The sequence below is a fragment of the Pogona vitticeps genome, chromosome 2 (assembly GCF_051106095.1).
Source record: "Pogona vitticeps strain Pit_001003342236 chromosome 2, PviZW2.1, whole genome shotgun sequence".
Classification (NCBI taxonomy): domain Eukaryota; kingdom Metazoa; phylum Chordata; class Lepidosauria; order Squamata; family Agamidae; genus Pogona; species Pogona vitticeps.
Genome location: NC_135784.1, coordinates 29788284 through 29814181, shown reverse-complemented (window position 1 = coordinate 29814181; position 25898 = coordinate 29788284). Strand labels below are relative to the sequence as shown.

Genomic DNA, 25898 nt, shown 5'->3' with positions numbered 1-25898 from the left:
CCAGACCTACCTTAACAAGCTGCAAACAAGGCTAGTTGTCCAATTCCTCCCTTCTCGCTGCCAGTTCCTGTGTGGTCAGGTACAGTGAATTCCCCTAGGGAAACCCAATTTCTTGAGTGCCATTTTAGCTGATCCATTAATATTTTTCAACTCTGTGTAATCACACCTTCAATGGCATTTAAAAAATTATTTATTTCCTGGTGATCACAACCATAATTTTCTCTGAAGCCCAGAATTCTGTATAGCTGGACAGGACAGGACACTTCATTATGATGCTTTCACAAAATTTTCAATTGTGTAAGGTGCCGCCAGAGTAAAGAAGGTGCCTGACTAGCATTCATTGAATGGCTGAGGTATGTCTCTTTCAGGCTGAGGAAGAAAAGATGGGCCCCTTTGGAGGCGAAGAGGAATATCTTCCTGTGAATCCACAAGCTGAATATAACGGGAGGGATAGTGGAAATGTCGAAGAAATTGAGGAAAGTAAAGAAGATGTTAATGGAAGCATGGAAAAGATCATCGAAGGAAATGGAATGAGACAAAGTCCAAAGTGTTGTCCACATGGTAAGCTGTATTTAATGTAGGCAGAACCTTGCTCCTCTTTAAGATCAGTTCTATCAACCTAAGTCTGGGGCACATAGAATGCAATAGGCATAAGACAGAAAAATTATGGGCTGTGACAGACATCTTTCACATCTTAATGAAGCAAATGAATGAATTTGCTTGTTAGTCCAGTTCAGAAAAAGACTCATATATCTTATCTAATAATAAGAAGTGTGTGTGATCATGTCAGTTCTGACATAGAATCATGTTGGAAGGGGCCTTTAAGGCTATAAAGTCCAACTCTATGTTCAATGCAGAAATCCAAAATAAAGCAGATGATCTGACAGATGATTGTCCAATTTTCTCTTGAATGCCTCTAGCATTGGAGCACTGATAACCTTCCAAGGCAATTGGTTCCATTGTCATAGTGCTCTAACAGTTAAGAAGTTTTTTTTTCAGATATTCAGCTTAAATCTGGTTTCCTGTAGTTTGAGCCCATTTTTGCATGCCCTGCACTCTGATTGAGAACAGATCCTGCCTCTCTTCTGTATGATTACCTTTCAAGTATTTGAAAAGTGCTATCATGTTATGGTGACCCTTTTCAGGGTTTCTAGGTAGATAGTAAGCAGTGGCTTACCATTTCCTTCTTCTGGAGGCATCCCATAACGGTGCAGCTTAGCCAAGGCTACACAGGCTGGCTGTTCTCGGCTGCAACAGTGGGGGGCTGAACTCCCCACCTTTGGCTCTGAAGTCAGAAACCCAATTCATTGATATTCAAGGGTTTTTTTTACCTGTCCAGTAGGACAAATAAAAATAGTTAAAGCTGAAAAAAAAGTCTTCCACATCATGAAAAGGCCGTATTCATTCATTATACCCATGTTTAGGCTTAAGGGGTGCAGTGGAATTGCACATTCAGCCCCCTCTTCACAACACTCATCTCCCGTAAATTCCATGTTGTTCTGAACTGGATGGAGAGGGCATGTCTACACACTGTAAGCCTTGTGCATGACTTAGAGGCTTTTAGGATGTTTTTAATTATGCAAGGAGCCCCTAGCAGTGATGGCGAACCTATGGCACGCATGCCACATCTGGCACGTGAAGCCCTTTCTTCTGGCACGCGAGTAAGCCACCCACCCTTGTGGAAACTAACATTTTGAAGTGGCTGCAGCTGGGATTCTCCCCTTCTCTTCCTGTTCTGGGTCCCTTAACTTCCTGTCCGTCCCCATGATTCCCCCTTTAACTTCCTGTCCATCCCCATGATTCCCCCTTTAACTTCCTGTCTGTCCCCATGATTCCCCCTGAAACTGCCACTTCCTGTTCTGGTTCTGGTCTTCCGGGTGGCACGGCAGCCACTGGTTTCTTCCCCACCCCCTTATTTTGGGCACTGGAGCCGAAAAAGGGTTGCCTTCACTGCCCTAGAGTAAAGGAGGTTCCCATTGAAGTTATGTTGAACATGAACTTGGTGTTGGTGATGGAAGGATTGGTGAGACTTGGGAAGGATGGCTAAACCTTTGAGCCTTCTGTCCTTTAACCATAGTTACTTTATTTACATATATAATCTGTGAAAAGTGTCAGAAAAGATGGGGTAATAATATCTTGGTTGCATACCCAGAAACCAACAGAGGGGTGATTGAACTTTCCTTAGGAGAGAATCTCACGATCTGAAGGCTACCACTGATAAAGCCCTGCCTCATATCATCATCAAATGTCCTTCCCATGGCAACTGAATGCAGAGAAGGGTGCCTAATGAAAACTACTACTGATGGGCAGTTAATCCTTCAGATCTTCTGACCCTAAACGATTTATTTCTGTACAGGTAATTACTATTACCTGAACAGAGGCTGCTCAAGGACCAGGAGAGGGGTGCCCTTCACCCAAGTTTTTGGGGGGCTGCCCCTCCACTCTATGTTACTGAGTATAGCCGAGTATCAGTAACATTATAAGCAACACATTGTCAGAACTCAAGTGTATTTTTGTGTCAGCATATATAGTCCTGAAAGAGAAAGGGATTATGCCGAGAAGATGCTTCAAACAACCTGAACAGACCAAGGCATGCAATTTTAAATTTATTTGATAGTTACTGATATTTTATAGTTACCATGTAGAAGGTGACCGACCACAAATGAGTAGCTTGCAGATGTAATTGAAACTGATCTAAGTAACCATGAAGACACCATGTTCTCCAAACACCAGATCCTGAGAACAAATCATGGGTGAAGGAGGCACTCTTGCCTTCATTACTCACTTCTGGATTTCTCAGAGTTGCTAGTGCTGGAAACAAAATGTTATATGAAATGAGCCACTGAAGAATAAATAGGGCTAGTAGAAAATTGGTAACGGTAGGCATAGAGAACTTGAGAGAGTCTTGTCAACAAGTGAATTTGACACATTTTTTTGCCTTCTGTGGACTCCTGTAAGAGTTGTCTAGAACTATACCGAACTCTGATAGGTTAATAATTTGTTTCCCTTTACAGGATCACAGCATCTCTACTACATCTTAGGTGTAAGCATCCTACTTAATGCCATTTTAATAGTAGTCACTGTGTTCTCAGGTGAGTGAAGAGGTGCATTGATCTACTGTGCTGTGTTTTCTGTATGTTTAATTGTAGGCCATCCTACTAGCTCTTTGCTTGCTTATTTGCTTTTTGATCCTCCCGTGATGCTCCCAGAATGTTCACAATGATTGACATTTTTTCCGTCCATGAGAAGGGTCCAAAGAGATATCCACGAAGGCTTTCATGGCCAGGATCTAATGGTTGCTGTGGGTTTTTCAGGCTCTTTGGCCGTGTTCTGAAGGTTGTTCTTCCTAACGTTTCAACAGTCTCTGTGGCCAGCATCTTCAGAGGACTGGAGTAGGAACAGAGCATGGACAGAGTTCCTACTCCAGTCCTCTGAAGATGCCGGCCACAGAGACTGGCGAAACGTTAGGAAGAACAACCTTCAGAACACGGCCAAAGAGCCCCAAAAACCCAGAACAACTGTCCAAAGAGGTCTTTGGATTGCTCCAATTTGTCAACTAATTACATTTATCTTCCTTTCTCCTCCTCGTGTTTTCCCATCAGCCATCATTCAGTGGGCCACAGCAACTTTCCTTTGTGACATAGCAAAACAGCAGTGGATCTACCTAACGTAGGACACATCATAACACCAATGTATCTTGTTTACCTAGAATACCACTGCATCAATAGGAAAATATTTAAGAAATTAAATGAGCATAAAATAGAGGAGGAAGGTTCTCTGTCACCTTTATCCAGGTGTATTGGTTACTAGGACCACAAAGCTGGGGGAGAAGCAGCCCAAGGGCCATGCTGCTCTTCCCCCATATCTTCCCAGGTCAAGCCCCAGCTGCACGCTTGCATGCCTCTCAGCCTTCCCCAGAAGAAAACTGCTTCCTCTTGGCAGGTGTTGAGTAATGGCGAGCAGGAGGCCCCTCAATCACTGTCAATCCCGATTGTTGCAATAACATGCAAGCTTTCCCCCCTCATTTTCTGCAGCTGATGATGACTGATGAGGAAGAAGATGCCAGAAGGGGCTGGAGCAAAGCTGCCGTAAACCAGCACCTGGGCTACATGGGGGTGGGAGGAGAGATTAGAGCTGCTGGTCTGATTAGCTTACAACGTCGCCAGCTCTCTTCACTTCAGGGGACCACTGTACTCTGTGCCCCAGTCTCTACCGAGGGCCAAATGACACCTATGCACTGCCTTTAAAATCCCAGCAAGTCTCTTCATTCAGAAGGAAGCCACCTCACATGCAGGAAACCCATAGAAGAGCAGTAGGGCGTCCTTCCTTCCAAGACTTCTCCTGCAGTGAAGCTGCAGCAGGGAGCTACAGAGAGGGAATTGCAGCATCTAAGAGACAGGGTAATAAGGTAAAATGTATATGCACACCTACGCCCAGGTGCTTTTTCACTGCACACCTAGCCTCCCCTGAGTTAACACACATCTTCATGCACCACTTGTTGGTTGTAGGTTGAAGGTTCCCTTTCAACCCACTATTCAGACTAGCTTAATTTTTGGGACCTCCAAAGAGCAGGTACCTTCCAATGGCACAACCCACCAATTACATCACGGGGTGTCATTTCATATAACACTACTCATAGCAGTATTTAGGTACGAACTAACAGTTCACATAGATCCACAGAATGACACAGTTAGGAATGCTCCAAATAGAGATGGGATATTTGTATTCATTAACAAATACGAATATCCCTGGCCCAGGTATCCCAGATCCTCAGGCCCGCTTCCCAGAATATGAAGATCCTACTAATTCAAAACACGTGTGGATGCCGTAAACTAAACAGCAAGAAAAGCGATCCAAATTGCAGGCTATTCTGCAAGTGTGGGTGAGCCCCTTGTACTTCCAAAGGAAACCTCTTTAGAGCTTACAAAAGCAGTGAAGCATGATGACAACTTATTTTGCAGTAAAGGCCTGAGACCTCTGAGAAAGGCCCTTGTCCAAATGAATAAAACGTAGGTGTCTGTAAGCTCAGACTCCCAGAATTTTGTCTGAGGAATTTTTGAAGAAATCTGAGAGCTGCTATAGAAAAAGCTAATGGCACAAGGGATGTTCTGTCATTATTCACATTCCAGCAGTGAATGGGGTTTAAGACAGATTTGGATTGGGAGTACAGTTAAAGAGAGGTAAATCCACACCCTTTATCTCTCCCCCCCCATTTCTGCTATGGTCTTCTCTTTCTCCTCCCACATCTAGTGAGCAGCCAGAAAAGATGCAAACTGTTCTTACAAAAGCCAGAACTGATTACTTGTAAACAGCTTTTGGAATCAGAACCAAGTTCAATTTAAAGGTTGACATAGAACGAAGGCTTTTGGTTGCGCCTCCCTGATTTAGACAGTAATGTGTCTCATCTTTTGAATCCATCTTATAACTAGAGAGATGCACTCAAGCACCACTGCCACTATCTACTGTTGCTCCGGTGAGCTGCTGTCCAGATGGCTGGATTGGATATCGAAGGAGATGTTATTATTTTGGAGACACAGAAAACAATTGGGAGTCCAGCAAGAACAACTGTTCTGCGTCAAATGCTTCCTTGGCTGTCATTGACTCTCAAGAAGATATGGTGAGTATAATGGCATCAGTGGCAATCAGGGGCAAGCCTATATCACGTTCTCAGTCATCGAAACATAGTCAGGAACTCTGGCCATCACAGCTGGACAGAGCCTTTGTACAATGTGATCAATGCTGAAGGTTTTCAGCATAATGTTACAGTATGTTTGGGAGAGACCATGTAGGGCAGAGTAGGCAGCTTCAGTAGCTTTGGAGGTTAATTTTCTGCTCCTGGAATCTTCTCGGGGGGAGGGGGGACCTACATTAAATGTCAAAAATACAAACAGAAAAAGCCAAGCACATAAAAATTGGATAGTACAGTGGTGCCTCGCATTGCGATTTTTATTCGTTCCGTAAAAATCGCTGATGCATGAAAACGTCGCAATGCGAAATAAAAAAGCCCATAGAAATGCATTAAAACATGTATTTTTGGATGAGTAGATGATCCATGGGATTCTGGGAGGGAAGACCCACACAAACAGCCTTGAGGGCTACATATGTCATCCTTTGCCCACCCTTCACGTAGAGAAATGGGACAGGTATGCTCTTTCCCCTCTTCTTGAATAATACTTTGCAACTTAATACTAAGTGTCTTCTCAAGACTGACAAGGGTTCTTTTGGAATATTGCTACATCCCATGCTAGACCTCCTTGCTGTTCTTCCACATGGGCAGTACACTGAGCTGAGTTCTCTCTTGGAAACACTGCTGGCCTACAATGTCAGAGGGAAAAGACCCTTCTCTAAGGGTTAATCTAGGAAGCTTGATGCATTTCCTGCCTATTATTTTGCTCAGCCAAATTCTTGAGAAGGGCTCAATAAATGCAGAGGGCCAAGAAAGACTGAGGGAGCGTATTCATAAAAACAAAGTGAATTTCGTTGTATGGGTATACTGTGTATATACTTACAATGACAATACATTATATTATTATTATTATTAAAGGCTATGGGTCGCTGTACAGTTGGAGAGGTGGGTGTATCTGTGTGGAGATGTGTACAAAAGTAAGTAAACATATCTGCTAGAGCAGTGCTTCTCAACCTTGGGTCCCCAGATGATCTTGGACTGCAACTCCCAGAAACCCTGAGCAGCACAGCTAGTGGTGAAGGCTTCTGGAAGTTTAAGTCCAAGAACACCTGGGTTACCCAAGGTTGGGAACCACTGTGCTAGAGTAACAGGCAGATGCCTCCTGAGATCCTGTTGCTCAGTGGTGTGACAGAGGCAATCTGAACATGTCCAGTGGGATTACTGCATTGCACTTCCACTACCTTCCTCTGTGCTACCAAATGGAAAATACTCTTCCTAAACCACATTGAATCTGGCTGTTCAATGGAATAGACCCCCTGGGCCTCCTGGGAGAAGAGACAGCTTATGTGGCCTTGAGCCAGCTCGATGATCTCTCATAACGCCATCAGAAGAAGGAATGGTAACCCCTTTCTGAGTATTTTATACTTAGAAAATCCTGGATCACCATATCGACCACATTATTATTACAGTGGTGCCTCGCTTAACGAGTGCACCACATAATGACGAAATCGCATAGCGATCCGTTTTTTCGGATCGCTAATGCGATCGCTTAACGTTTTTCTTATGGGGCACAATTCGCTTTGCGAAGACCGGTAAGCGTTTCGCTTACCGATCTTCGCAAAACGAAGCCCCGACGATCAGCTGTTCGGCAGCCAAAATGGCCGCCGGAAGCCCGGAATGGCCGCGCGCAGCGTTTTCGCGCCCTCGTTAAGCGAGGTGAGGGCGCGAAAATGGCTGCCGGCCATTAGAAAGCTTCGTTGAACGGTGAGTATTTGGCTCATTTGGAACGCATTAAACCATGTTTAATGTGTTCCAATTGAAATCCCTGCCCCGTTCAACGATGCTTCAGCATAGCGAAGGTTAATCCGGAACGGATTAACCTCGCTATGTGAGGCACCACTGTATTTTATTTGTACGATCAACAGATCAGATGTGAATAACACAGAACAACTGCATAAGAATAAACAGAATCAATACAACTATAATATACATTATGTGTGACAGACTCTTAGGGACACAAATTCCATAAAAAATTGTTAGGAGCATTACCCCACCCCCAATGCATACATATCCATATATGCATACATACATACATGTATATATCTAGAGGATTAAGGCACCATTTCTCGCCTGCAGACTAGTGCTGCTGCACAGAAACTGGCCACTTTAATCTTTACTGATGGACACTGGTCTGCCAGCAGATAACACGTATAGCACTCATAATCTCTTCCAGGGATGCTTTGCAAAAATGGATGAATAAAAGTGTCACAGAAACCATTGTAGAAGGAGCAATACAACAGAACATGGCCAACCGTCTCCACCACACCAGCTTCACAAGGACATAAGCACTCTTCATAGGAAATGTTCTTGTATCTGCCTTACAGTAGGACTGAAGGACGTACGTTGAATTTTGCTAATGTAAAAGCTTTTCTATATTTTGGAAGGTCAGAATATTCAAAGAACTTGCAGGTAAAAATGCCTGACCATAATCTCCAAAGCCAGGATGGGTTGTAGCTATGCTGACATGGTGTTGCAGCTCATTGTCTGTGATGCACTGTTGTAGTTCCTGTTTTGCTTTTTATAGCCCATGAACAAAACAGCACTTTTCAAGAGGCCCAAATTATTTAATTTCTCATCGATAGATCTTTCCTATCTGGACTGAAACTTATCAGTTAGCACTAAGGGAGCCAACCCCACAGGGGTGAAGAACATTTTTAACCAAATATTTAACTTAAGTATCCATGCCCGAGACTCTATCAACATCTGGCCTGTTTCTAATCATAAAAGTACATTTGGCAAACAACTCGGGAGTCCAAGAATAGTTCTCAGAAATTTCATTTGAGTGGACTCCATTGCAGTAAAATTTCTGTATCTACACCACTGTGCACCATATATCTGTGCTAACACCTTGGCATCGAAGACCTGTATGGTTGATGGTGTATGCTGGCCTCCTTTTGCAAAGAAAAAAAATATATGAGTGACTTAATACTTATCTGAGCATTTGCAATAGCATTGGATAATTGAGCCTCGCAAGATCCTGAGGACTGAAAGATCACACACAGATACAGTGGTACCTTGCTTAGCGATCACTCCGTTGAGCAACGAAATCGCTTAGCAACAGAGTTTTTGCGATCACAAAAGTGATCGCTTTGCGATGGTCCCTATGGGGTTTCTTCGCTTTGCGATGATCGCGGGGAAGCGATCTTGGCAAAGCGACCCTTTTTAAACAGCTGATCGGCAGTTTCAAAATGGCTGTGGGGAAAACAAAATGGCCGCCCGCTGTGTTTCTTCGCTTAAGAGGCAGCGAAAATGGCCGCCCATATGGAGGATCTTCGCTTGAAGGTTCATTTTTAGCCCATAGGAACGCATTAATGGTGGTTTAATGCGTTTCTATGGGCTTTTTAAAATCGCTTAGCTATAAAATCGCTTAGCAATGTTTTATTCCGGAATGGATTAATGTCGCTAAGCGAGGCACCACTGTATTTATAAGATTTGACTTGCTCAATTGGATGGTCATTTATTTGCCATTTATGTGTGATCCATTTCCTGATAAACACTAAGACTTTTGATTTATATAATTAATTACTAACTCCTCAGTTTTACAATACAGTGGGGTCTTGACTTGAGAACTTAATCCGTATTGGAAGGCGGTTCTCAAGTCAAAAAGTTCTCAGATCAAATCTGCATTTCCCATAGGAATGAATTGAAAACCATTTGATCCATATCTGCTCTTTTCCGTCCATAGAAACTAATGGGAAGCTGCTATTCTGCCTTCTGCCACTAGAGGGGGATATTTTGTTTCTTTTTTTCTTAGGTCAAGAAAGGTCCAGGGAAGGCAGGGAAAATACAATCCAGGCAGTACCAGGCAGTCCGAAGACTGTCTCCCAATCCACTCTCTAAACGCTGGGAGGAGTGAGGAAGCAGACAGGCACCCTTTTCACTGGCCAACAGTGAAAGTTAACTGAAAGTTCACATTTTGCACTTTCCCTGCCTCCCACGTGGGTTTTTTTCAGTTCTTAACTCAAATCTAAGTATGTAAGTCAAGTCAATATTTTCCTATGAGAGTGGTTCTTAAGTCAAAATGTTCTTAACTTGAGCCGTTCTTAAGTCAAGACCCCACTGTAGTTGCCCAGGGCTCTTAATAGCCGCCATAAGCCAACACAGGCTATTGAGAGAAGTACAATATCATGTGTGTATAAGAGAGTAGATAGGGGTCTATCTGCTAGATTGGGAAGATGAAAGTTGGTTCCAGATAAATTCTTGACCAAGGAGTTAATACAGATGTTGAACAAAGTGGGAGCCAATACACAGCCTTGTTTGACGCCAGCATGTGTGGGGATGGCCTTGGTGAGGTGACCTGTCCCTGTTACATCTCACCTTCAACCTGGTTTTTGCATAGAGGTAGCGAATCAGGAGGAGCAGCTGCCTGTCAATGTTGGTTGTCTCCAACTTCTGCCAAAGTCTGTCTCGTGGGATCATGTCAAATGCAGACTTGGAATCAATAAAGGCTGTATATAATGCTCCTTTGGTCTTAAATGAATATTTATCCACCAGATGTTGTAAAACTATACCATGATCTCCTGTAGAGTGTCCTGATCTGAATCCTGCTTGCTCATCATCTAGAAGATTTCCCTCTTCCATCCAACTATGTAATTTCTCAAGAAGATGGTGGGCATACAGTTTACTGATAACAGTTAGCAAACTGATTGGCCTATAATTTGCGGGGTCAGCTGTTTTCCCTTTTTTATAAATTGGAATGATAATAGCAAGTCCCCAGTCCTCTGGTATACATGCAAGCTGGTCAATGCATGTAAACAGTGTTGCTAATACTGGGGCCCACCAATTAATATTGGCTTTAAGAATCTCATGAGGAATGTTATCACTCCCGGGTGCTTTGCCGATTTTAACCTTAGCAATAAACCTGGTAATTTCAGAGATTGAAACTGGGGGGCAGCCAGGGAGATCACAGGATACGGTTTGTGGAGTCAAATGTCCAGATTGTTTTGCAGCATATAGACCAGTAAAATATAGTTCCCAGGTCTTAACAGGTGTGTATAAATTTGCTGCACCAGCTTGACCATCTAACCCTCTCGAGACTATCTCCCAGAAAGTAACAGTCATGTGACCTTGATGCTACAATTAATTTCTGTCAACTTATCCTCAGTGCCAAATTCTTTTTGTCCTTGATTAGCTTTTTATATTTTTTTTCTTTAACCGAAACCAATCGGGTGGTAGGGATGGCAGGTTTCATTCCCTATATCTCTTATAAGTTTCTAGTAGTAGATGCTTCATTTCCAGACATTCCTGATCGAACCATGGCTTGGATCTATGGGTTCTACAAAACGGGGCATCCTGTCTTATGGATTTTTTATGAATCAAACATCCTTGTAGTGCTGTGACTATTTCTTGATACAGATTAAGAGCCTTTTCAGAGGAACATGTTTTCAAAAGAGACTCCCGCACTCTGAGACAGCTTTCCGAATGCAGGAATGCAGTTGTAACATATTCTGCATTGGCTGACCATCTTACCTGAGATACTTCAATTTCTGCCTCTGTACTGAGTTGCGGTTCGTAATCTGCATGAACATTTTGGCTCTGACAAGATAGTATTGTAATCAGGGGGAGATGGTTACTCTCTCTGTGTGTACCAACTTTGAAACTGAGTACCAGATTTAACAGGTCATAAGAAATTATAGAGTAATCAATAACTGAAGCACCACACCCTCTCAGGAAGGTATATTTCCCTGATCTATCTATCCCCTTCCACTCCTCCATTTAATAGCACTAAATCCAAACTATTTACCATCTGTAAAATACATAGACCAGAATAGTTACAAATCTGACCTTTAGACTGTCTAACAGGGATTGGATGTCCCATCTCCATTTCAGGAGCATGTTCACCAAGGTGATGGTAAAGGACTTCATCATTTTGACCAATTCTGGTGTTAAAGTCTCCTGTTAGTATTACAGATGCCTTGGGGTGTAAAGATGTCATTCTACTAATAAAGTTTTGCAGGTCTGCCCACCTATCCTTATTTTGTTGTTTATGCTGGAGTGGAGGAAGATAGACATTAATTCACAACAGGGTAAAATATCGAAGCTTTATAACCAGAGACATTGGCATATTAGGTAATGCGGCTAAGCTGATTTTGGTGGCTCGAAGCTTAGTAGAAACTACAGTGGGGTCTCTACTTAAGAACTTAATCCGTATTGGAAGGTGGTTCTCAAGTTGAAAAGTTCTTATGTTGAATCTGCATTTCCCATAGGAATGCATTGAAAACCATTTAATCCGTATCTGCTCTTTTCCGTCCATAGAAACTACAGTGGAACCTCTACTTAAGAACTTAATCCGTTTTGAAATGGTGTTCTTAAGTTGAAACATTCTTAAGTTGAAGCAAAATTTCCCATAGGAATGGACTGAAAACCAATTAATCCGTTCTGGCTTTTTTTTTGTCATGTAGAGGTGCGTTCGTACATTGAAGCATTAGCTCCCATAGGAACTAATGCAAAGCTGGTTAATACGTACTCTACCACTAGGGGGAGAATTTTTTTTTAACCTAAGATGGCCTAAGGTTAAAAAAAGAACAGGAAAGGTTTTTTTTTTTTCCTGTTCTTATCTTGGATTTCTGTTCTCAAGTAGAATCAAAATTTAGCAAATGGAGCTGTTCTTAAGTTGGATTGTTCTTAAGTAGAGACGTTCTTAAGTAGAGACCCCACTGTAACACCCAAGGCCTCCTTTGACTCTACCTCCCCTGGAACTTGGTTCAGCTTTCAATGTATAACTTGTAAAACCATCTAGCTCCAGGTCTTTTGTCTCCCAAGTCTCTTGGAGGCATACTATATCATATCCCCTAATGAAATGTTGAAAAGAGGGGCCTCAATTTTGTTGAGGATTTGATAGCCAGTCACTAATAGGCATTTTCTTACCAAGGAGATTAATGGAACTGATTTGCCCTTGTCCAGCCTGCTGTGTTCCAAAATAGATGTTTTGGTGGATGGGAAGAAGTGGACAATCTGGGTAGTCATTCTATGTTTTTAAGTTTTTCTAGTATACCCTCTTGGTCCAGAAAGATGCTGCCATTGTTTATTGTGGTGGGACAGATGTTTTGGGTCCTGGAGGGAGTTTCATAAGTAGGAGGTGAACCAAATTCATGAGGTTGTAAGACCTGTAGGCCTAGTCAGTCCTCATTTATTTTTTGGATAACTGGCCTAGCTGCCTTTTCTGTGTCATTATTTGCTTTAATAGTTTTTAAAGTCCCAGCTATCTTTGGTCTTGAAATAATGCAGGTTGGTGAGAGCGAATTAGATACTGTTGAAGGTGCAGTTAAACTCTCATGGGGGACTTCTAGATTGCTATTGTATATAGACTCAGGCACAGGTACATGGATTATCTCAGTCACTTCCAGTTGTGAGAGGCTAGGAGAGCTAGCTTTCGCCATGGCTTTGTCAGTAGGTATTAGTTTGTCCCCACTGTTTAGGTCTGAGCATTCTTGTAAAATTAAATCCTGTTGTGGTTTAAGTGACATACTTGCAGATGTACAGTATTTGATGGTTTGTTGAACTTGGTTAAGATCATTTGAATGTACAGTACTTGGTGGAACATCCAAAGTGGGTTATTTGGTAGTTGTGTTGGACTGGCAATTTTAGAAGGTGAATGGTTGTAGACTGAACTATTTCCTTTATTTAAAAGGGGGCAGATTTTTCCTTTTTCTGCTTCTCTACTGTTCCTTGGCTGTTTCTACCCTGCAAAGATCCATCCATCATTGCCATGTCATTATCAGAACCTTGGAGATGAATGAGGGTATCTTTCAAGACTGATATTCTGTTGATTATTATATCCTGAGTCTGGTAAGATAGTGCCTGGATTTGATCTTACAATTGCTGGTCTTCCAACCTTGCAGCACAGAGGCTTCTGCGGTTTAACCTGCGGTGCCACCACGCCCTCTTTTAAAAAGAGTAAAAAGTTATAAAACTGCTGGACGATTACCCATTTAACGATGAATCCGCTTAACGTTGACGTTTTTGCGATCACTTCTGCGATCGCAAAACAATGGTTTAAATGGTTTTTTTTTCACTGTGCAATAATCGGTTCCCTGCTTCCGGAACCGATTTTTGCTTTACGACCATCAGCAAACAACTGATCACCAGGTTTCAAAATGGCCGCCGGCTGAAGAAAATGGCTCCCCGCTGTTTTTAGGACTGATTTTTCGCATTACAGGCACTGAAAATGCCCCCCCCCCCATGGAGGATCTTCCCTGGATGAATAGGTATTCAGCCCATTGGAATGCAATGCGTTTCAATGGGTTTTTTTATTTCATTTGACAATGTTTTTGCTCTACAGTGATTTTGCTGGAACGAATTAACGTCGTCAAGCGAGGCACCACTGTACAAAAAGATAGAAATTGTACTGGTTAAATGCCAAACACCTAAATATTAATAAGCTCCTGTTAGACTTCTCCATAAAACAATAAAATGATTAACTAGCTAATAGTTTTACTACTTCATGACTAGGCTATTCTAAGTTACAATTGCAAAAATCTCCCACTCAGTCAACGAAGGCTTTAAACCTGTCATCCCTCTTTTCTCCTCCAACTTACACTCACAGACGCCCCTACACTTAACCCCCCTTTCTATAACTTCAATTAAAGTCTCTGCTTCGTGATGTCCCTGCCTCTCTCCTGTAACTATCCACAGCTCCTGGTTCCCAGGGTAGTGGGTACAGTACAGTGGGGTCTTGACTTGAGAACTTAATCCGTATTGGAAGGCGGTTCTCAAGTCAAAACATTCTCAGGTCAAATCTGCATTTCCCATAGGAATGCATTGAAAACCATTTGATCCGTATCTGCTCTTTTCCGTCCATAGAAACTAATGGGAAGCTGCTATTCCGCCTTCGACCACTAGAGGGGGATATTTTGTTTCTTTTTTTCTTAGATCAAGAAAGGTTCAGGGAAGGCAGGGAAAATACAGTCCAGGCAGTACCAGGCAGTCTGAAGACTCCCAATCCACTCTCTAAACGCTGGGAGGAGTGAGGAAACAGACAGGCACCCTTTTCACTGGCCAACAGTTAACTGAAAGTTCACATTTTGCACTTTCCCTGCCTCCCACGTGGGTTTTTTTCAGTTCTTAACTCAAATCTAAGTATGTAAGTCAAGTCAATATTTTCCTATGAGAGTGGTTCTTAAGTCAAAATGTTCTTAACCCGAGCCGTTCTTAAGTCAAGACCCCACTGTAATTAGAATGGAATGCTATATTTATCAGTCTTGAGATATGGTCTTGGTTCTTCTCCACAACCACAGCTAGGTCTCAGGCTGAGATGAAAAATCCACAAATCCTGGGAAACAAGTATAACAAAACCCATATCCTCACAGGGTAATTATTAAAGCAGTGGTCCCCAGCATTTTTGACACCACAGACCAGTTTAGCCTGCATGGGGGGGAAATCTGTGCATGCATAGGGGGGTGGGTGAAAATTGGGCAGGGGGCAGGGGATGTTCGTGCATAGGGTGTATGTGTGCATGCATGTGTGGGGGTGCAGGCATCCATGGGGGCACGTGTGCTTCTGTGAATGTGAATGCATGCATAGGGGTGTGCAGGGTGGCGGGAGATCTGTCTCCACAGTATGGTCCTGCCAGGGTCACGGAAAAGAAACGACCTACAGACCAGGGGTTGAGGACCCCTGTATTAAAGTATATGGTAGTTTTTCAATTCAGGAATTATGGCCCCTTTGGAAGAATAACACATAGGGTTTCCAGTTTCGGGGGAAATGATGCTTTAACTCTGTTCAGCAAAATATTTTCCATTTACATAGGGCTCTATCCAAGACAGTCATTTCTTTCTCTTCCACACATCTGTAAAAAAAACAATGCATTTACCTAAATTGCCCTCTGTTTATTTTTAAAAGGCCTCTTTTTAAAATTCACTTTCCTTAGCATTGGTTTTCACATTCAAAATTTTGTTTGTTTGTTTCTCATAAAAGATAATTTGATTGGTATTTTTTGGCCAAAGGTTTTATGTGGCTATAGCTTTTCACATAATCACATAAACGGTTTAGGGCCTCAATACTTGGCGGATCGCCTACTTCCACCAAGTTCTACCCGTGTCACTCGCGCGAGCCAGGAGGTGAGGCTGAGGAGCCTAACACCGAGGGAGGCCCGAAAAGAGAAAACAAGAAATCAGGACTTCTTGGCGGTGGCTCCTCGCCTCTGGAATAACCTGCCCCCTGAAATTCGTGCGGCCCCCTCGCTGGGTATTTTCAAAAAGCAACGAAAAACATTGATGTTTCGGCAGGCCTTCCCCCTAGTTAATTCCTGATCCCCCTCCTCTTTTCTTTCCTAATGTTTAACCCAATTGTCGAAAGTTTCCCTTTATGTAATTCTGTTGTTTTTATTGTTGCATCCTTTGCTGTAAGCCGCCTAGAGTGGTCTATCGACTAGATAGGCGGGATATAAATAAATAAATAAATAAATAAATAAATAAATAAATAAATAAATAAATAAATAAATAAATTCTAACCTGTCTTTAATATAGATTTACATAGTTGGCTACCACTGTGAAAACTGCATCAATTCAGAAAGTTTCTTTAGATTATTTTGATTGCTCTGCTGTACTGATTGGCATAAGTACTGGATACAGATGGACTGGGTGTAACTTCTCCTTTCTATGTCAAGGACTTTATCCTGCGTTACAAAGGTATTGCTGACCACTGGATTGGTCTCCAAAAGGATAAAAAAACAGAGCAATGGAAGTGGATCAATGATACCGTTTTCAATAACTGGTGAGTGTCTTTTCTAAATAAGCAGAAAGTCCAGAAACCAGAAGTACAGTAGGAACATGGCATCTGTGGGGGATTGGTTCCAACCTCCCCAGTGGATGCTGAAAAACATGGACTATAGTGAATGCTATTTTAATGGCGAATGCTATACATAACATGCTATACATAGTATGGTCTCTGGCTCCATCTAATAGTCAGTTCTGGTAACTTCATCTTTAGAAATATATATTTTTCTTTTCACATAATTTCTGTTTCCCTCTAGTGGCCAGTTTCAGTAATACAACTTGGAAACATGTACCGTATTTTCCGTGTATAGGACACCCCCATGTATAAGACACCCCCACTTTTCTAACCCAAAATTAAAAAATCTAAGTGGGGCTTAGCTCGTGTAGGGGGAAAGGGATCAAAACAGTGCAGGATTGCTTTGATCCTTTCCCCCTACACTTGCTAAGCCCCATGGGACTTAATAAGCAGAGGGGAAAACAAGGATCAAAGCCATCTTGCACCACTTTGATCCCTGCTTTCCTTTTACTAAGGCTTAGCAAGTGGAGGGGAAAGCAGGATCAAAGCCCTGCAGTATCACTTTCATCCCTGCTTTCCCCTCCACTTGGTTTTTCTCTCCTCAGCTTACTTCCATGTATAAGACGACCCTCAATTTTTAGTCTAAAGATTTTAGACAAAAGTATAGTCTTATACATGGAAAATTACGGTATTTGGGGGATGGTTATTTAATATTTTCAGACAACAGGTAAGTGAAATTGCAGGTACTGATCCCTCAGATATGGTGGTACTACTGTATTGCCTGGTACATATTCAGCAGCACCAACCATGAAGCAGCAAAGCTTATTCAGAATATTTCTGAAGATATATACTGCACTTTATATATTTTATAATCCCAAACTCTTAATGCTTTTCTGGCCCAGAATTATGTTGAAGTTGAAAAAACAAACAGGGAAGGAAAGTGAGTTTGGTTTTGAAGAGTTCTTTACCTTTCTTGGTAGAAAGATGATCCAGCAAACGTTTTCATTCTCTATATTCATGGGGGGGGAAATCATTAATAAACCTGTTGATTAAACTTTAAATCTTCGCTTTATACTTTGCTCACCAATGGAACCAGCTTTATCCAGGTGAAAATCTCATGAATCCCACTTTCTCCTTTCTTTCTGTAATCCCCTTCTGTCTTTTGCACTGATGTTTCTCTCTCCCTTTTCCCTCACTCTTTTGATTCTATTTGATAAACATTCAGTTTATCCAATACTTACAGGTCCGAGAATCCCCCAGATAGCAAGACTTCCAATAAATGAGCATCTGTAAGATTGCAATATGATTAATGGTCAAACATCACACCAGCTTAATATGTAATGAGAATATAACACACAGCCACACATGCTGTCCTTTTGATAAAATCAGAGTCACAAGGGGCTATTAGGCCCACTTGAAGTAAGGTATATAAAACCTTCTGCAGCCCTACCAAGGAGATCCACTTCAGTGCGTATTGCCAGACTCTAAACAGCCCTTTTCCGGGCTTTAACAAACCTAACAAATGATCATATGAAGAAACCACTGTTTGAATTCTTCCAGCTTGAAAAAAAAGTAGAATTCCCCAACAGTGGGGGGGGGGGGGGGGACACCAAAGGGCTAGGTTGATTCACATTGGCCTTATTATTGTGTACTGTAATCAGTTCTGGAGAAATGGATGGAGCACTGGGCCGAAAACAACAGAATGAAATTCAACAGGGATAAGTGCAAAGTACTTCAACTCGGAATAAAAAACCAATCGCACAGGGGATACCTGGCTCAGCAAAACTACGAGCGAGAAGGATTTTGGAATTGTCATAGATCACAAGCTAAATATGAGCCAACAGTGTGATGAGGCTGCAAAAAAGGCAAATGATATTTTAGGCTGCATTAATAGAAGTATAGTTTCCAAACCCCATGTGGTGCTAGTCTCCTCTCTATTCAGCACTGGTTAGGCCTCACCTTGAATGTTGTTTCCAGTTCTGGACGCCAGACTTCAAGAAGGATGCTAACAAACTGGAACAAGTTCAGAGGAGGGCAACAAGGATGATCAGGGGGCTGGAAACCAAGCCTTATGAGGAAAGTCTGAAAGAACTGGGCCTGTTTAGCCTTGAGAAAAGAAGGCTGAGGGGTGATATGATAACACTTTTCAAATATTTGAAAGGCTGTCATACAGAGGAGGGGGAAGATCTGTGGACACGCAACAATGGGATCAAGTTAAGGGAAGCCAGATTTCAGTCAAATATCAGGAAAAACCTTTTAACTGTTAGAGCAGTACAACAGTGGAACCAGTTACCTCTGGAGTTGGTGAGTGTTCCAACACTGGAGGCATTCAAGAAAAACTTTACATGGCAGATATGCTTTGATTTTATTCCTGCAGTGAGGAGGGGGTTGAACTTGATGGCCTTGTGGGCCCCTTCCAACTTCACTTTTCCGTGATTCTTTTATTCAGAGATATCTGTTTTTCTCCCACATCAAATCCTATACTATTTACCCATATAGTTGCAGCCTCAGTGAGCCCTGTATTCAAGTGAAAATTGGCTTACAGGTTTGCTTGCCACAGCAATGTTTTGAATTCTTCTTCTGCTTAAAAAAATGTATCCCAGTCCCCTGCATTATGATTTCTACTAATGTTTTGAACATCTGTTTTTTGTCTGTTCAGGTTTTCAATACGTGGGGGAGGAAAATGTGCTTATGCGAACCATCTTGGTATTGCTAGCTCCAGTTGCACACGAGAAGAACACTGGATCTGCAGTAAAGGAGAGTCTTACACAGCACACTGAAACAGTCTTTCTTTCTTTGTATCAAATAGTTGTAAATTTTGTATCAAATAACTGCACAATTCAAATCATGAAATATAGATAAATATTAGATAAAATTAAAAACAAATTAAAATGTTAAGATGGTTAGGCTATTTTTTACCAGAAGCAGTCTAGGATGTTGACAACCTGAAACATGTCCAGAGGAGGGCGACTAAAATGGTCAAAGGTCTGGAAGCCATGTCCTGTGAGGAGCAGCTTAGGGAGCTGGGAATGTTTAGCCTTACAAAAAGAAGATTGAGAGGGGACATGATAACTGTAACAGCCTCCCTCTACCTCACAAAGGGGGGTCGCTACGTCACCCTAAATCACTCTTCTTTTCCACTGCCACCAACCATTCCCTCAAATAAGTAGCTTCAGGCCAAGATATGATTCAAAATAAAAACTAAGGTTTATTGGGTACAAATAAAAGGAATGGTAAATCACTTATAATTAAATAATAATTCAATCACTATAATAAAGCACTAGCATACACAGACTCTCACGATACATCACAGATCTCCTAACTCCTCTCTAAACCCTATCCAAGCCCTATCTGTCCCTATCTAAAATCTCTCACACACATTCACTCCCATTTATACAACAGCTCCACCCCTTATGTCCCACCCTCTGTCACACCATTGGTAGATGGCTCGCAGCTTTAGCAGTGACGGACAGGTGAGGTCATAGCTGTATGTAACAATAACCATGTTTAAATATTTGAAAAGATATCATGTTGAAGAGGTGACAGGTTTGTTTTCCAGGGTTCCAGCAACTAGGACACGGAGCAATGGTTTCAAACTACAGGAAAAGAGATCCCATCTGAACATTAGGAAGAACCTCCTGATGGTCAGAGCTGTCCGGCAGTGCAATAGGCTGCCTCGAAGGGTGGCGGAGTCTCCTTCTTTGGTGGTTTTTAAGCAGAGGCTGGATGGCCATCTGTTGGGAATACTTTGATGGATGTTCCCACATGGCAGGGGGTTGGACTGGATGGCCTCAGTGGTCTCTTCCAACTCTATGACTCTATGACTTCAATAGTGCTGTCTCATCCATTTGCTAGATCCTTCTCTCTCTCTCTCTCTCTCTCTCTCTCGGTACACATGGAGGGGCATATATTGCATGCAAAGAAGTGCTCCATGGAGATGGAGATGGTATTTAACACTGATGAAATTGAATATAATGAATAAACAGATCCCATCTATATGTTGGAGATGTAAGAAAGAAAGAGGGACATATTCTCATATGTGGCAGACATATGAATATTGTATGTCATCTTCTGGTCTTCTGATTGGTTTGTCTCACGGCATGTCTTCCCTGCTACCATGAAAACAAGAACGAAAAGAAGCATGGTACTATTTTTTTCCCCCAAGATGGCAGACAGCTGACTCTGTATTAGTCCAATCTTCCTACACTTTTGGTTATTTATCCAGAATTTATCTGGAATTGGTCACAGTGACAGGCCTCCCAGTAACATCTCCTGTGACCAATTTGCAGCCTTCTTTTTTTTAAAAAAAAGTGGAGGCCATCCGCCTAGATATCTCTCCTCTTTATCAGTGGATCAACCCGAGACGTGCAGCGCATCTCTTTGCCTGGGAATTTTAGCACAATTTCAGCCTGTGACGTCAGTTGAGGTTGACAGGGTCCTTGACCGCTGCAGGACCACCACCTCCTCACTAGATCCTTGCCCGGCCTGGCTGTTGAAAGGGGCCAGGCCGATAACAAGTGAGTGGGCGGAGGCTATTATCAGTGAGTCTCTCCTTGAGGGCAGGGTCCCCCTTGCCCTCAAGGAGACACTTAGGGATTGCGCAAGGAGCTGCCTAGGGATATTGTTGGTACAGAAATATAAGCAAAAACATTCCTGGCTCCTTGTACTGGGCAGTCTCTCTATCTTTGAGAGGTCTATGCCAATGGGGTCCTTCCTTAACAACAACAACAACAACAAAGCTAGGTGTTGTCTGGCCCACCTTTTTGTGGACCAATCTATGAGTTTCCCCTTGAAGGGAAAGACTATGATTGCCAGGCTCTTTGGATTGTAAATCAAGTTGAAGTGGTTTTTTCGCCAGTGGCTGTTGAAGCAGAATTCCCAAATGGGGGCATTGGTAGCTCTTTATGGAGAGTCCTTCTTGTGATAAGACTGTTCTCCTTGCTTATTGGAGGGGGTTCTTGTGGATTTCTAGGAAGGGTGCCCTCTTTCCCTTGGAGTAGCTTTAAAATGCATTCCAGATGAAGGAAAATTTGTCTCAGCTATCAGGAAGATTTGTTTTATTAATGAGTCAATGTCTCTTTGTCCTTCCTGAAAAATTACCTCCTTCAGCTGGGTTGGAAATGCCATAACCCCTCACCTCCTCAGGGGCTGCAGGGGAGTGCTGTAAGGAGCAACCAATCTCCCCAGAGAAGGCTTCCAAACATTCATTATTGCTCTGCCTCTTTAAAGGAGCAAAGAACTCTTCTAGCTTGGACTGCTTGGAAGCCGGGGACAGCTTTTCACTCCCCCGCCCTCCTCTTGCAAGAAATTACTTTTCCTTCCCATAATGTTTGTGTCTTTGAAGGAGGCAATTAGTACTCACAGAACTCTAAGATGGAGGTGCTGTGGGGAAAAGCTGTGAATATCAAGGCTGAAACTTGAACAAAGGAATTTGAAGGAGTTTGAAGATCAAGGTAACCCAAATAAGTTAAAGTTGATAAAACAAAACAAAACAAGCTGATGGAGCTCCTGACTATAGCTTCTCGCACGTCGCCATCTTGCCCAAAACTCCCAAGGCATGGTGAGGAACCATGGAGGCTGGGATCCTGCGTTACATGGAAGGCCCCACATTTCCTATGACTAAAGATTTAAACAAGGCAAAATATTTTGAAAAGTTTGCAGATCTGGGAGAGGGTCAGGCTAGCTACCCTTGTTCATGAGTTTTAGTTGCCCTTATGTAGTAAATTGTGTACTCTGCCCTGTCACTAGCCAAGCTTTCCCAAGTCTCATTCAATACCCTCATTAATTAACCATGGCTTGGCAAAGCATTAACTGTGAAAACAGCTCTATACCTCACATATCACTGTCAGTTATGCTACTGATTTTTTTTTCATTTAGAAATACCTTGAAGTTTGAGTTCCAAATTTGCAAATATTGCACATATTAACGTGGGGTCAAAGTAGATGTTAAGGCGACTGCTTAATTCCAGTGATTACCCTGTTTTCCTTCTCAAGAGGAGATTTCTCCGGGGAGACATATCTCAGTAATCAAAGTAAAACAAAAGCATGCTGTTGTGACTTGCCCACCTGGAAAGAGGACACAATACCAGCACACAAGGGCCTGAGCCCTTGAAAGTCTGTTACGCAACCTTCAAAGAATCACCGGATTTCAAAAGCTCGGTGTTGGGATGGCAAACAAGTTACACCAGTTCAAGTCCCATCTGGGGAAAGTATGGATCTCAAGGCCAAATTCAGCTCTTGTATGGGTAGTCTGCCAGCAAGCAGCATATTGGAGTGTAACAAGTGGAGCGTTGGTCTAGGAATGAAGGAGGTCCGGCCTGTAACACATTCGGCCACCAATTTCACTCAACCATCGCTCAACTTTGCCTACCTCACAAGAGTGCTGTATGGATGGACTAGGCCATTCACAATACATAGAATAATTGAATTGAAAGGAGCCTATAAAGCAGATCTGACAGATGTTTGCCCAATTTTCTCTTGAATGACTCCAGCGTTGAAACGCTCACCACCTCTAAAGGTAATTGGTGCCATTTTGGTACTGCTCTAACAATTAGGAGGCTTTTCCTGATATTCAGCCTAAATCTGGCTCCCTGTAGCTTGAGCCCATTACAATGATCACCAATCAACAGAGGCAAAAGAAGGAATTTTTTTAAAAAATTAGGTTTCGGAGAAAAGAAAGATGAACTGTTGCTGCTTCCAATAAGTTCAGCCACTGAAAAACTGTTTGCAAATATCTTCTTTTTCTGGATAAATTCAATAAAACAGTCTTTCCAGTTTCTCTGCCCAAAGATAGCCCATTTGTGCATCACTCTGAAAATGTCCACCTTTTCACTTACATTTCCCCAAAGTTTAAAAACAACTGCATAAGAACACCTTGTCTTCCCCACTTTGTCATCAACACCTTCTCATGAAGTACCGCACAATTTCTTGTGGTTGACACAAAGCAAGAATGGTTCAAGTTTTCTGACCATCACCCAGCCTAGTGAAATATTTCCCACCACTTCTAGCGCTTGCTCTCTGAGTCTCTGCAACACTGAATTGCTTCTCTGCAAACTTATCAGTAGATCATCAATGGAAGATGATAGCGGCTACACTGCTCTGTACTTCCAGTCTCATAGGAGGGGCTCGCAAACTCTCTGTGCAGCTGGGAAACAAGGTATGAGATATGTGAAATTAAATTTTTCTTTATAAACTTGTACTTAATAATAAGTACTTAATAAACTTGTTTTTAAACTAGTAATAGCAGCTGTGGTGGAGTAGCATAATGATGGTGCCAGTGATTATTGGGGTTCCAGCAGTTATTTAACCCTTTTCTTCTCAGCTGCCATCTTTAAAAAGACAGTCCCTCCAGCTGCTTTTAACTGCTTCTTAAACTGATTTATTTTCATCTTTTGTTCTTAAGTCAAGATTTGTTTTTTCATCTTTATTTTTTATTATTGTTAGCTATCCTCAGTGCCTTTTTAGGTTAAAAGGCAGGATTTAAATTACAGAAAACATAAATATACAATAAAAAATATCAGCATGTCGATGAAAGCTCCCATTGGTGCCGATTAGCAACATCTCCCTGGATCAAAACTAGGGCAGCCAAGATTTTGGCCTGTCATGAGCCTTTCATTTGTCACATGCCAGTTGTGTGGCTCACACATGGCAAGAACTATTGATTGCCTTTATACACTGCTTGAGATCCTGTCCTGGTGATACCTCATGGTTTATCTGAAATTGTAAAACTGAGGTTCCATACGTTCTTATTTCTCTGTCTGTTTTTTTCTTGTCAAGAGATTGTGGTGTTCGATCAGGAAGGCTATACAACTCTGAATAACCTCCACACACAGAGGGATACCACAGGGCCTCTTTCTCCATCTAAGAAGCAAGGTTCTGATTTTCCATGTTTATCTCCTGAGTTCCAAAACTGAGGACATAGATCTGAATGCTTCCATCATTTCAGGCCCTAACAATATCAAACTATTTTAGGCTTGTAATCTTAAATTCCTGTACCTGGGAATAAGCTTCATTTAACTCAATGGAAGTGAGTTCTGATCAGATGTATGGTACAGCACAGTAGGCTAAGTTAATTCATTATGTCAATATATTGGCTCATAAAACTCAAGGAATTCTGAAGCAAGTTATATCATATAAGATATAAAAATACAAGACATGTTATTTTTACACTTGAGTAAAAACAGTATAATGAGAAAATCATTACAGTTAATAGGAGCTCCTGGTGTGAACTAGCCCAAAATCTCAGGGGAGATCCCATCTTCTGCTTATGGTCCATGAGCTACCTAGGCCTAAAACATGACAAAACATCCGGTCTGCCACAGGAATGAAATCAAAATATTCACCAAAGCTAGACATTTTATTGAATAGAGCTGTATTCACTTGGCACTAAGACAGAGTCTTAAGTGACAAGTGCGGAGGAAACAGGTGAACTCTGCTGAAGTAACTTTCTCATTCTACTGTCCATTTCACTGTGGAAAATAATAAAGGCACCCCTGTTTTGGGCTGAATCCAATGAAATTCTTATTAATGGATTTCTGTGTTCAGTAACCCAGACAGAGAACCGGGCCAGACAAGATGAGTTTCAAAAGGGATAAATGTAAAGTTCTACATTTAGGTAAGAAAAAAGCAGACACACAAATAGAAGAGGGTGATACATTGCCTGGCAACTGTACGTGTGATAAGAATCTGGGATGTATTCTCAAAGACTTTGTGTGACTATGAAGAAAGGATCTGAGATATTAGACTGCAAGCTAAGCATGAGTGAATACAGTGGGGTCTCTACTTAAGAACTTAATCCGTATTGGAAGGTGGTTCTCAAGTTGAAAAGTTCTTATGTTGAATCTGCATTTCCCATAGGAATGCATTGAAAACCATTTAATCCGTATCTGCTCTTTTCTGTCCATAGAAACTACTATAGTGTAAGGCGATGACAGAAAAATTTGTTAATGCAGCACTAAGCTTCACCAGTGACCGTATAGGGTAGTGATTACCATTCTTGAGTCCCCAAGTGTTCTTGCATGCAACTTCCAGAAAGTGGTGAAGGCTTCTGGGAGTTTTAGACCAAGAACATCTGGAGACCCAAAGGAAGTAATAAGTACTACTATATTATATGTCAACCAGACTTCATCTGGAATATTGCGCGAACTTCAAGGCAACACACTTTAAGAAGCCAGAAAGTATCCAGAGGAGCGCAACCAAAATAATAATGGGTCTGGAAACCAAGCCCTCTGAGAAATGGTCGAGGGAGCTGGGTATGTTTAGACTACAGAAGAGGAGAATGAAATGGGCACATCCTAGCCATCTGTAAATATTTGAAGGGCTGTCAAGGGGGAAGATGGAACAAGTAACTTAAGTTGCAAGCACCAAGATTTCGATTAAAATTTAAGAAGAGCTTCCTGAAATTGAAAGTTGTGAATTGTAAAGACAAAGGTGTCTTTATTCGGAAATCTGAAGTTTGGGTGACCTTTTGTCGAGGCTACAAG

General features: G+C 42.0%; 1 protein-coding gene across 3 annotated transcripts in view; it reads left to right on the top strand.

Annotated features, from left to right (window-relative positions):
• The window catches only part of LOC110090481 (killer cell lectin-like receptor subfamily F member 1), a 48279-nt gene that overhangs the window by 1932 nt on the left and 20449 nt on the right, over nt 1-25898 (top strand). For 2 of the 3 annotated variants that reach the window (XR_013542728.1, XR_013542727.1), the window contains exons 2-6: nt 369-561; nt 3015-3092; nt 5430-5617; nt 16293-16399; nt 19077-23572. Coding sequence is in view for 1 of the 3 variants with exons in the window: in XM_020814106.3 (XP_020669765.3) it covers nt 23488-23572 (85 nt within the window). In the remaining 2 variants the exon portion in view is untranslated. Of the gene's footprint in view, nt 1-368; nt 562-3014; nt 3093-5429; nt 5618-16292; nt 16400-19076; nt 23573-25898 lie in introns of those variants that run through there. The other variant, XM_020814106.3, reaches the window with a different exon arrangement.